Below are 11,330 nucleotides of genomic sequence, written 5' to 3' on the forward strand. Positions count from 1 at the left end.
TATTCAGGAATTTTGGGCAGACAGCACCACGTTATTTTCACCTGGTTGTAACATACTCCGCTTCCACAACACAACAGCACAAGTGAATGAAACATTACAGCTGTGAGGTCTAGAAATGAACTTTTGCTGTGCCTTTGTGCTGAGGGTGCTCATCTTTTGCAGGGCTGGGTCTGCCACCTAAAAGCACCTCTGGGCAAGGGTCTTTCCTCAGCTCTGGCACTCTGAGCTTGGCACAGGGGCTGTGCAGGGTGTGTCAGGATTTCTGTGCTCCTGCTGTTGGGCTAACTTGGAAAAAACACCTTTTTTCCTTCCCCTCTAGGGTCGATGGGAGAGTCAGCAAGATGTGTCCCAAGGTGCCACAAACTCCAGTAGAGGCATCAGTCCAACTCGTACCTCCCTGCCAGGCTCTGGGCAGCAGAACCACTCCCCTGACCCAGGTGAGGCTCTCCTGCAGCTCAGAAATCCCCCCTGACCCAGGTGAGGCTCTCCTGCAGCTCAGAGATCTCCCCTGACCCAGGTGAGGCTCTCCTTCAGCTCAGAAATCCCCCCTGACCCAGGTGAGGCTCTTCTTCAGCTCAGAAATCCCCCCTGACCCAGGTGAGGCTCTTTTTCAGCTCAGAAATCCCCTCTGACCCAGGTGAGGCTCTTTTTCAGCTCAGAAATCTCCCCTGACCCAGGTGAGGCTCTCCTGCAGCTCAGAAATCCCCCTGACCCAGGTGAGGCTCTCCTTCAGCTCAGAAATCCCCCCTGACCCAGGTGAGGCTCTCCTTCAGCTCAGAAATATCTCCTGACCCAGGTGAGGCTCTTTTTCAGCTCAGAAATCTCCCCTGACCCAGGTGAGGCTCTTTTTCAGCTCAGAAATCCCCCCTGACCCAGGTGAGGCTCTTTTTCAGCTCAGAAATCTCCCCTGACCAGGTGAGGCTCTCCTTCAGCCCAGAAATCCCCCCTGACCCAGGTGAGGCTCTCCTTCAGCTCAGAAATCCCCCCTGACCCAGGTGAGGCTCTCCTTCAGCCCAGAAATCCCCCCTGACCCAGGTGAGGCTCTCCTGCAGCTCAGAAATATCTCCTGACCCAGGTGAGGCTCTTTTTCAGCTCAGAAATCTCCCCTGACCCAGGTGAGGCTCTTTTTCAGCTCAGAAATCCCCCCTGACCCAGGTGAGGCTCTCCTGCAGCTCAGAAATCTCCCCTGACCCAGGTGAGGCTCTCCTGCAGCTCAGAAATCCCCCCTGACCCAGGTGAGGCTCTCCTTCAGCTCAGAAATCCCCCTGACCCAGGTGAGGCTCTCCTTCAGCTCAGAAATCTCCCCTGACCCAGGTGAGGCTCTCCTTCAGCTCAGAAATATCTCCTGACCCAGGTGAGGCTCTTTTTCAGCTCAGAAATCTCCCCTGACCAGGTGAGGCTCTCCTTCAGCCCAGAAATCCCCCCTGACCCAGGTGAGGCTCTCCTGCAGCTCAGAAATCTCCCCTGACCCAGGTGAGGCTCTCCTGCAGCTCAGAAATCTCCCCTGACCCAGGTGAGGCTCTCCTGCAGCTCAGAAATCTCCCCTGACCCAGGTGAGGCTCTCCTGCAGCTCAGAAATCTCCCCTGACCCAGGTGAGGCTCTTCTTCAGCTCAGAAATCTCCCCTGACCCAGGTGAGGCTCTTCTTCAGCTCAGAAATCTCCCCTGACCAGGTGAGGCTCTCCTGCAGCTCAGAAATCCCCCCTGACCCAGGTGAGGCTCTTCTTCAGCTCAGAAATCTCCCCTGACCAGGTGAGGCTCTCCTGCAGCTCAGAAATCTCCCCTGACCAGGTGAGGCTCTCCTGCAGCTCAGAAATCCCCCCTGACCAGGTGAGGCTCTTCTTCAGCTCAGAAATCTCCCCTGACCAGGTGAGGCTCTCCTGCAGCTCAGAAATCTCCCCTGACCAGGTGAGGCTCTCCTGCAGCTCAGAAATCTCCCCTGACCCAGGTGAGGCTCTTCTTCAGCTCAGAAATCCCCCCTGACCCAGGTGAGGCTCTTCTTCAGCTCAAGGAACTTCCTAAATATGAGATGAAGTCACTGCAGCTCCTGAGTGTCACTAAAAGTCAGAGTGCTTTCCCTTGCTAATTCTTTGACCATAGAAGTCATCTTAGACTAAAAAGAAGTTTTTAATTTTTTTTTTTAATAGGGTCAGCTTTGGGATTGTTTTTCACCTTCCTCCAAAGAATAATTCTTTTCCATGTATGAATATTTTTTTTTTCCAATAGGTATTGGTAGCCTGGCTGCTTCCTACCTGAATCCTGTCAAGTCCTTGGTGCCTCAGATGCCAAAGCTGCTGAAGTCCCTGTTCCCTGTCAGAGATGAGAAGAAGGGCAGGCAGAGCTCTCCCCTTGCACAGCAGGTAAGGCATTAAATCACCCACGAAATCCAATCCTGGTGAGTGCTGCCGGGCTTGCTGGCAGAGAGCTGTTTTATAAAAGTTGTTGCAGAGCAGACCAAGCTTTTAGGCACATTTCCCCTCCATCCCTGCATCCAGGGATAGTGGAGCTGCTGGAACTTATTGACACACACTCAGCCCACTTGGCTTTTCCACTCCCAGGGTGATTTATGGGCCTCCCACTCGCAGCAACAATGGTAAAATTTATGAAGGGCACTTAGTGTTGTTTGTGTATTGCCAGGAGGAAAATGTAATTCTATTTTTAATTCCTTATTTCATATCCCTGCCCCTCACCCCAGCTCGTGTCACCTTTTACCATCTTTTCCTGTGTACTTGGGGCAGTTGCTTCTGTTCATTCTTATCTAATCCACATGTCAGGGAAACATTTTATTTCCTTTTTTTTTTTTTCTTTTTGGATGTTGTGCTGCAAAGCTCCCACCTGCTCCAGATGTGGCTCCTGAGCAGAAGTTGATGCATGGTCAAGCTGACTGGAAAAACACTTCTGTCTTCTAAAAAAAACACCAGATTAAATAGATAATCTCATTATAGGTCATGTAATCTCCTTTATTTGTGAGGAATGTTGATTTATAGAGGAATATTTCCTTCTAGAGTAAACTTTGAAGGTTTAAAAAATTGTTTTGAAGATGAATCTGGAGCCAGATCTCATATGAAAGTTTTTGGGAGTCTGTTCTGTCCACACTGGCTCTGCTCTCACCCTCTTCCTTTACCTGGAGTTCTGGAAGTTATCACTTATTAACTCAGATTTTTCTTCACCTCTTGCCATGCAGGCAAACACTTTAAAGCATATCTTTCTCCAAACAAACCCTAAAATCCCTGAACAACTCTATTTTTTTTTTTTTTTTGTGGATGAATGCAGATCTTTTGTTTGCTACAACTAAACTTGCTGTTACAAAATCATCCCAGGAGTACAGGAAGTTGTTTTGGCATAATAGAAATACAGTAAAATATTAAATAGAGCAAAAACAAATCTACTAACACTTAAATTTTTAAAAAGAAATTTCTGGCACATATAGTACAAAATAAGAATGAGGCAGTTTTAAAATATTCTTAGCTTGATTGGGGAATCATTTTACATTTTAATCTTGCCTTTTGCTTGGTGCTGAGGCTGGAATTGTACAAACCTCCTCATCTGTGAACTGTAGAGAATTAAAATGAAGGTGGTGACTTTCTTTAAAGGTATTTGGGTATGGAAAGATGCAAATAGGTGCTCTTACAATTGCAGTGAGAGCCTTTCACACCTTCTTGAATCCTCGGTGAATCAGTGAGAGCTGAGAGGAGAAACGAGGCCTAATTTCCTGCCTCTAGTCTAACCACCTGTTCCCACTCCTTTCCTGTTCAAGATCAGCCGTGGATATTTGTCTAGAAATTAAGTTTTAAACTACAGAGGCATCTCTTCAATGAGATTTTAGTTTAGGATATGGATTACTATGGAAAGTCAACCAGGTCATGATCTCAATAGGTTTTAATAGGAGAGGAAATGCTATTAATGGTTTGTTTTTTAAAAAAATAAGAGGAGTAGGTGATGCTTCTGTGCTTACAGTGGAGAGCAGCCCAGGGTTTCCATGACCAGTGGGATCTATGTAATGAAATGTTAGAATTATTCTCTACTTTCAGGTTCTGCAGTGGAGCAAATCAGCTGTATTGGAATGTGCCTCCCTGGTTTGAGAGGTTTTGCAAATTCCTTGCAGCTCCATCCGTAGGGAAATGGGGCTTCTTGACTGCTCTCAGCAATCCCAGGGAATTGTGGAATATCTTGAGGTGGAGAGATCCACAGGGATCACTGATCCACCCCCTGGCCCCAGCAATCCCATCCTGTGCATCCCTGGGAGTGTTGTCCAAACATTCCTGGAGCTCTGGCAGCTTTGGGAATGTCACCATTCCCTGGGGAGCTGTTCCAGTGCCTGACACCCTCTGGGGGAAAAAACCTTTTCCTAATCCCACCCTAAGGAAAGATGCACAGGAGAGAGAAAAAAACCAGAAGGAGTTTCCCCAGCATCAGCTCCAGCTGCTTCTGTGCAGCACAAAAACAAAGAGGTGTGCCTTTGCAGCAAGTCTGGCTTTTGAGGATCATAAATATCCCATCCCATCCCATAATCTTCTTTCCAATGGCCTGGGGATGCAAATGTGGGCAGGGGAGCTGAGCTGGGGGTGGTGATGGGTGGCTGGGGGGCTCGGGGGGTCAGTGCCAGGCAGGCAGCCAGGAGCTCCTCTGGGGCTGGAGGAACCGAATTCAAAACAATTTATCTTTGATAACTTCTCTGAGATCTTTCAGGGAATACAGAACAGCACCTCTTGGGCTGTGGGAGAAGGAAATGTCAGTGCACAGTGGCAGGGGACAGAAATGAATGTGCAGGGTGGGAGAAGTGGGTGGTAAACTAAAAAACTGTCAGGGAGAGGCAAAGCCTAAATGACTTTTTTTGGCTTTAATTGCAAAGGAATCTGACCCTTAACTGGGAACTGCTGGGGTTCTGTTGCTGTAAACATCAATTTGGGAGAGCAAGGTTCAGGAATAGAAATGACAAAGGGGATGGAAGGATCTCTGAATCCTCCTTTCCTAGGCTGGGAGCTGAGTTATGGGGAGATTCAGGTTGGATTTTGGGAAATGGTTCTTCCCCGGAGGGTGTCGGGCACTGGAACAGCTCCCCAGGGAACGGGGACATTCCCAAGGCTGCCAGAACCCCAGGAGAGTTTGGACAATTCTCCCAGGGATGCACAGGGTGGGATTGTTGGGGTCTCTGTGCAGGACCAGGGGTTGCACTGAGTGATCCTCGTGGGTCCCTGCCAGCTCAGGGTATTCCGGGATTCCATGAAAAGCAAATTTCAAAGGAGCAGGACTGAACCTTTTCCCAGGTTTGGAGCTGAAGTTAACTATTCCAGGTGGGTGTGGTACCAAATCTCTGATCAGTAATTATAAAAACACACTTTTAACATGATTTTAGCTGCTTTTTATTTCAGTCCTGCCCATTGCTTAGAGCTGCATCCACATTAAAGTGGGTGAGCCCGCACCAAATTACCTTTACAAAGCCATCTTCCCTTGTTTAGAGTGGTTGCTTGTGCTTCAAAAACAAAAAAAACAACAAAAAAAAAAAAGGCAGAGCCATCCCAGTCAAGGTGGTGGCAGTGAACAAAATTGCTGTCTTTGACCTTCTGCTGCAAGTTTAGTAACTAATCTGGAGAATAATGAACCGCAATTAATGAAATCTGCTCTCGTATTCAAGTGTGTTTCTCAGACAGCACATAAAATAATTGAAAGAACTTCCTGCTCTCTAATTAGTTAGATTGAATTAATTTGGCATAATAGGATTCTTTATGTAACTCGCAGAACGGCTTCCGATGAAGCTGTTTATGTACCTAAAAGATTGGGTTCTGATGAAGCTGTTTATATACTTTAAAGTTAGAAAATGCCTATTTTCTCCTTTATCTGGTGCCTTTAAATTAATTGCCAGTACTCTGTAAATAAAAAAAAAAAAAAAAAGGACAATTTAAACCTTTCTCGATGGCTGGAATTGCTTTTTATTTTCCCAGCCTATTCTTGAAAAAGCTGAGGAGCACAGAGTGCAAGGTTTGGAGCCTTCTGACCCTCCCTGCTGATGGGGAGAAGCTTAAAATCCTTGTGTAAAATACTCAGGTGGCGGGAGAAGCAGAGTTTCATTTGTTTGTGCTTAATTATATTATGCAGGAATCGAAACTCCTCTTTTTTTATTCACATGCTGAGGCTTTCCCAGTGTGCACCAAGCAGAATTCCTGCTCTTTTCCCTTGGGACCCCGTGGCCCTCCAGGAGCTGCCTGTGTAATCCCATTGCAGAGCATCACTGGGTGCTGACATTAAAAATGGTCACATTAAATTCCAGTTTCTGGCTTTTTGGCACTGCTGTGGCAGAAGGAAATTCCTGTGAGTGGATTTTGGTCACCTTCCTATCCAAGGATCTCTTTGGATGCTCAGATGTCTTTTTGTTAGCACATGACTTGAGAGAGAGATCTTGAGTCACAGATTTATTTTAAAAAATAAAATATATAAACTCTTTTTAATTTCCATATAATTCCTTTTTGCTTTATGGTGTAGCCACATGGAGAGGGCAGCTGTCACTTCTTTCCCTTCAACATTCTGATGCAGACATGGAAATTAATCTTAAAAACTAATGAAATGCAGTTAATGAAAGGCTTTCTAAATAGACAAAACCCCTTTTCTGGCAGTCCATTAAAAAATAAGGGTTTCATGCATGGGCCTGGTGCACAGTATAATTGCTAGAAATGACATTCCTTAATCAAATGTAAATAATGTGGCCTCGGAGAACCTTCTTTAACATCCTGAAGGCTTTTTTTTTTTTGTCTTCAGAGTTTCAAGTGAGAAATCATTTGGATGCTGCAGTCAGCAGAGCTCGTGTGTCTCCTTGTGACTCTGTTGTTGGTGTTTTGATTTCTTTCTGAGCTCAGTTTTCCCTGTCATCCTCAAGTACAAATGGGTTTTGATGAGAGTCAGTGTGGAAAACTGGCTTTGGAAGTTTCAAACCACTCGAATTTTTTTGTAAACTAACTTAAAAATGGGTATGAATTACTCTTTTAATCTGCCAGGACCTAGAAGCAAAGTAATTGAGCTGCATAGGAAATGGTGTGGTTAATTTTGTATAAATTGTGCCAGAAATGGGGAATTCTGAAGTCTTCTTACAGGCTGAAACATTTAACATAGAGACTGTGGAATAAGAGGGGGTTGTTTGGGTTAATATTTAAATACAGAGTGTATTTAGAGAAGAAAATGAGCAAACACAAAAAAAAACCCAACAAATTAACTTGCACTGGATTTCAGATCTCCTTGTGGAAGGTGGGAGATTTTTCATTTGAGTAATTAATGACTTTGCCCTCGATTGTAAAATAATTTTCAAGAGGAATATTGTTAGGGCAGGGGGGTACCTTTTAGAAATTGAATTTCGTTTTTTTGGGGCTATGTACTAGGGAATTTGGAATTCTCCCTGCATCCCTGCCTTGTGGAAATATTTTATCCTGAGTGCTCCAAACTGATTTAAATCTCTGTTTAATGGATTTAAATCTCTGTTCTGCTGCAGAAGTTCCCAGCAGCTGCTGTTAAATAGTGATGGGACCATAACAGTGTCAGTGGGAGGCTCCTTGGGCTCAGCCACTCCTGTCTGGGGATGGGAAAGCAAAAAGAGCAGTGGAAATTTGGGATAAAATCCCTTTAGGATTGTATCAACCTTGGCTAAGCCATTCTGCCATTCACAGGGTAGTTCTTGGCTGCACTGGCCTGATTTGTTCTCCTAAATGCCACTGAACTTTCTGCATATTGGGTGTTAACACCGAGGGATTTTCATCCAAGTGACACGAAATCAAAGGCTTTGCACTGAGGGCATCAGTCACTGCTGCCAGGGGCATTTCACAAAGTGGGTGATGACACAGGAACACCAAATGTGTTTTGCTGAGCTCTTTGAAGAGGTGGCCATTATTTAGATGTGGAATATATGAGATGAAAAATTGTTAATTCGGGATTAATGTTGGTGCCCCTGTAACTGGGGAGTGACACACAAATGCTTTTCAAGCTCACCAGCGTGCTGGGTTGGGCTCTCTTTTGGTCACCTCAGAAAGCAGGCAAAGTGACCTCTCAGTGAGCAGAAAATGTCCAAAAAACAAAGATCAAAGAGTCATAGAATCACCGTGGAATCCTGGAATGGTTTGGGTTGGATGGGACTCTAAAGCTCACCCAGTTCCATCCCCTGCCATGGGCAGGGACACCTTCCACCATCCCAGGCTGCTCCAAGCCCTGTCCAACCTGGCCTTGGACACTTCCAGGGGCAGCCACAGCTTCTCTGAGCAACCTCAGGGCAACCTCACCCTCACAGGGAACAATTCCTTCCCAATATCCCACCCAAATCTCCACTTTTTTTAGTTTGAACCATTCCCTGTGTCCTGCCCTGTCGCTACAGGACACGAGAAAGCGCAACACGAGCCACTGCAATGGCAAGGTAAAAAATAAGAAGGTTTATTCTCTGACTCCAACTTTTATACTTTTCCAAAGGTGACAGTGGATTGGAGAGTGAATGGGCCACCTCTCCAAAGACATTGGACAAACCACCAGTACATCAACTTCCTCCACCCCCACGAAGGAATGCAGAACAATATGTTGTTTATAGAAAATGTGTGGGAAAGTTTTCTAACAGAATGTAAACTCAGAAAGCTTTAGAAAATCTTAAGAATCAGGGCGACACTGTCCTTCCATCCCTTGTCCCAAGTCCCTCTCCAGCTCTCCTGGAGCCCCTTTAGGCCCTGGAAGGGGCTCTGAGCTGTTCCTGGATCCTTCTCCAGGTGAACACCCCCAGCTCTCCCAGCCTGACTCCAGAGCAGAGGGGCTCCAGCTCTGGAGCATCTCTGGATTCCTCTGGACTCTCTCCAGCAGCTCCACGTCCTTCTGCTGTTGGCCCCAGGGCTGGGGCAGCTCTGCAGGTGGGGTCTCACCTGAGAGGGGCAGAATTCCTCCCCCATCCCTGCTGCCCAAAGTGTGGGATCATCCCAGCACTTGGGGGATTTCTGGGATGTGAGTGCACCCACCTGGGCATGTCCAGCTGTTTGTATCCTCATCGTCTCCCTGCACAGAGCAGCAGCTCTTAGGAGAAGACAATCAAAGATGCTTTAAAGTGAAAAGCTTTCATGTTCTCCCTCACTCCATGTTTTGTCAGCTTGGTTGAAGAAATTCTGCCAGAAATCATCCCTGTAAAAGGGTTGTGGATAAATAGACACGTCGAGTTTAGCAGCCACTGCCTACAAACATTTAATGACATAATTTGGCTCTGGATCCAGAAATATTTTTCATCCAGCAATGTCTTCCCAAATAGTCCCAACACTTTGTTTTCACGGTGCCCCCTCCCCAAGGAATTTTTCTGCATTTCATCCCCAGGTTTGGTGTGGTGCCCTCTGAGGGGGTTCCTGCCCAGCTGCTTCTTGTCAGCCCCAAAGCTGGGCAAGTGCCACCCCTCAGAATTGCGTTTTTTATCCCTGTTTTTCTGAACTTTGCTTGGCAAACTTTCTGTAGTTTGGAGATCTGTCATCCTTTCAGGAGGAGGATTGATGAGGAGTGATTAAAACTTAATGGTTTTCTTTCTTCTGCTGTGTGATGCCAACTGGATTTTTAGATTTTTGTGGATTTGCAGGCTGTAAGACTGGAGGTTTTGGAGAGATAAAAAACCCAAACAAACAGTTCATTTATTTGTTTTAAAGGGGGACAAGGGAATCAAAGGAACTGAGAAACAGCTTTAAATACTTCTCCGTATTCCGAGTGCTTATTTCTGGATAATAAGGTTGGACAAATGTTATAAAACCTAAACTTTGCAGGGTTTCTTCAGTGGTTTGTTCTGATCCATCTGCTTCCTGGAGCCCCAGGTCCTGCTCAGTGAGGATCTCAAAATGCACAAACCTTTGCACCCAAAACAGAGCCAGTTTGCTCTGAGCCCCATTCCAGTGGTGAATTTTCATTTAGCTGGATTAGGAACAAGCCAAAACCCCTCCTCTCCTGCTTCCTTTTATTGAACTGGAGCTCTAATGTCTTCAAAAAATTCATTTGGGTCCATGGTGACCCTGTTGGGGTTTTGCCCATTTTTTGTATTTTTATTTTCTGTACCTTGAAGCACCTTGGGTTTTTATGCCTGGCACAAACTCTGTATAAATGAAAGCTGTTCTCTCCCATGTTTATTCCTCTTGAGGGTAGGATCAGTTGTATTCCTGCTTTACTGGGCTTAGAAGGGAATCAAGAGAAGGTTCCTCACTCTTCAGCTGGAAGGTTTCAGTACTTTCAACGGAGTGCTGAGCTCTAGGAATCACTTGTCTGGGAGCTGAGCACTGCCTGTGTGTTTGTACAGAAGGGATCCTTGGGGAAAAAAAAATAAATAAAAGCAGGCAGCTCCCAAACTGTGTAATGTGTCTCCCTTAAGGAGCTCTGCCCCTCAAAGTCTGAACTGGCCCTTGCAGTGCTTTATTTAACAGTGCTAAAGAGATTTTTCTGCCTTTTTTTCCTTCTCTTCATGCTTCCCTTTCCTGAGGTTCTCCAGTGATGTGGTGGCTCCTTCCCCTCCTGTGTGACAGCCCAAGCCAGCTGCATAACCTCAGATTTATATCAGGTGTCACCGTGTGCTGCTCTGGTCTCGGGAGAGGGATTATTTCAAATCTGCAACATAAAAACCTGAATATGGAGCAAGTGAGGGCCATTTATTGTCAGTGCCTGCGTGTCCAGCCCCGTGCAGCAGGCAGTGGGAATGTCCTCCTGGAAAAGGGGGTGCACAGACCTGGATTCTGCTTTCCTTTTTGTGTTAAAGCCAGTAATGCTCAGATCCAAACTGAATTTAGAGACTGGGAAAAGGGAAAGGGTCCTGGAGATCAAACCATAGATCCTTAAAGTTGGAAAAGGCCTCAAAGATCAAGTCCAGCACCACCCCCATGGTCAGGACCAATCCATGTGTTCAAGTGCCACATCCAGGTGATTTTTGAACACTTCCAGGGATCCAGGAGTGCCAGGGCTTCCCCACCCTCATAGGGAACAGTTCTATCCTAATCTCTAACCTAAATCTTTTTTAGCTTAAAACCCTTCCCCTCTGCCTGTGTAAAAAACCTCTCTCCCTCTTTTTCGACAAACTCCATTTCAAGTACTGAAAGTTTCATTTTCCATCCCTTTGTGACAGAGGTTTGCTTAGGATCCCAAATTTTCAAACACAAGCTTTAACACTGACCGGTTTGCCAATACTTAATCCTTTCACTGAATGATTCTCTTCATTTCCCTCCCCCCCCAGGCTGTCCCACAGATTATGGTTCAGTCAGCCAGTCTGGAGGCCAGTGCTGCGAGGATAAAACAGGTGAGCACATCCCGGGACGTGAGGATACAATTTTTAAATTCACCTGCCAGAGGTGGCCAAAGCTTCAG

At 46.0% G+C, this 11,330-nt stretch overlaps 1 protein-coding gene across 4 annotated transcripts in view; it reads left to right on the plus strand.

Annotated features, from left to right (window-relative positions):
* The window catches only part of KIF13B (kinesin family member 13B), a 120,203-nt gene that overhangs the window by 99,911 nt on the left and 8,962 nt on the right, over positions 1–11,330 (plus strand). For all 4 annotated transcript variants that reach the window (XM_077782478.1, XM_077782479.1, XM_077782480.1 and 1 more), the window contains 3 exons: positions 320–437; positions 2,226–2,359; positions 11,200–11,262. In XM_077782478.1, the coding sequence (XP_077638604.1) occupies positions 320–437; positions 2,226–2,359; positions 11,200–11,262 (315 nt within the window). The remainder of the gene's footprint in view (positions 1–319; positions 438–2,225; positions 2,360–11,199; positions 11,263–11,330) is intronic.

This window comes from Lonchura striata, chromosome 3, assembly GCF_046129695.1.
Source record: "Lonchura striata isolate bLonStr1 chromosome 3, bLonStr1.mat, whole genome shotgun sequence".
Taxonomy (NCBI): Eukaryota; Metazoa; Chordata; class Aves; order Passeriformes; family Estrildidae; genus Lonchura; species Lonchura striata.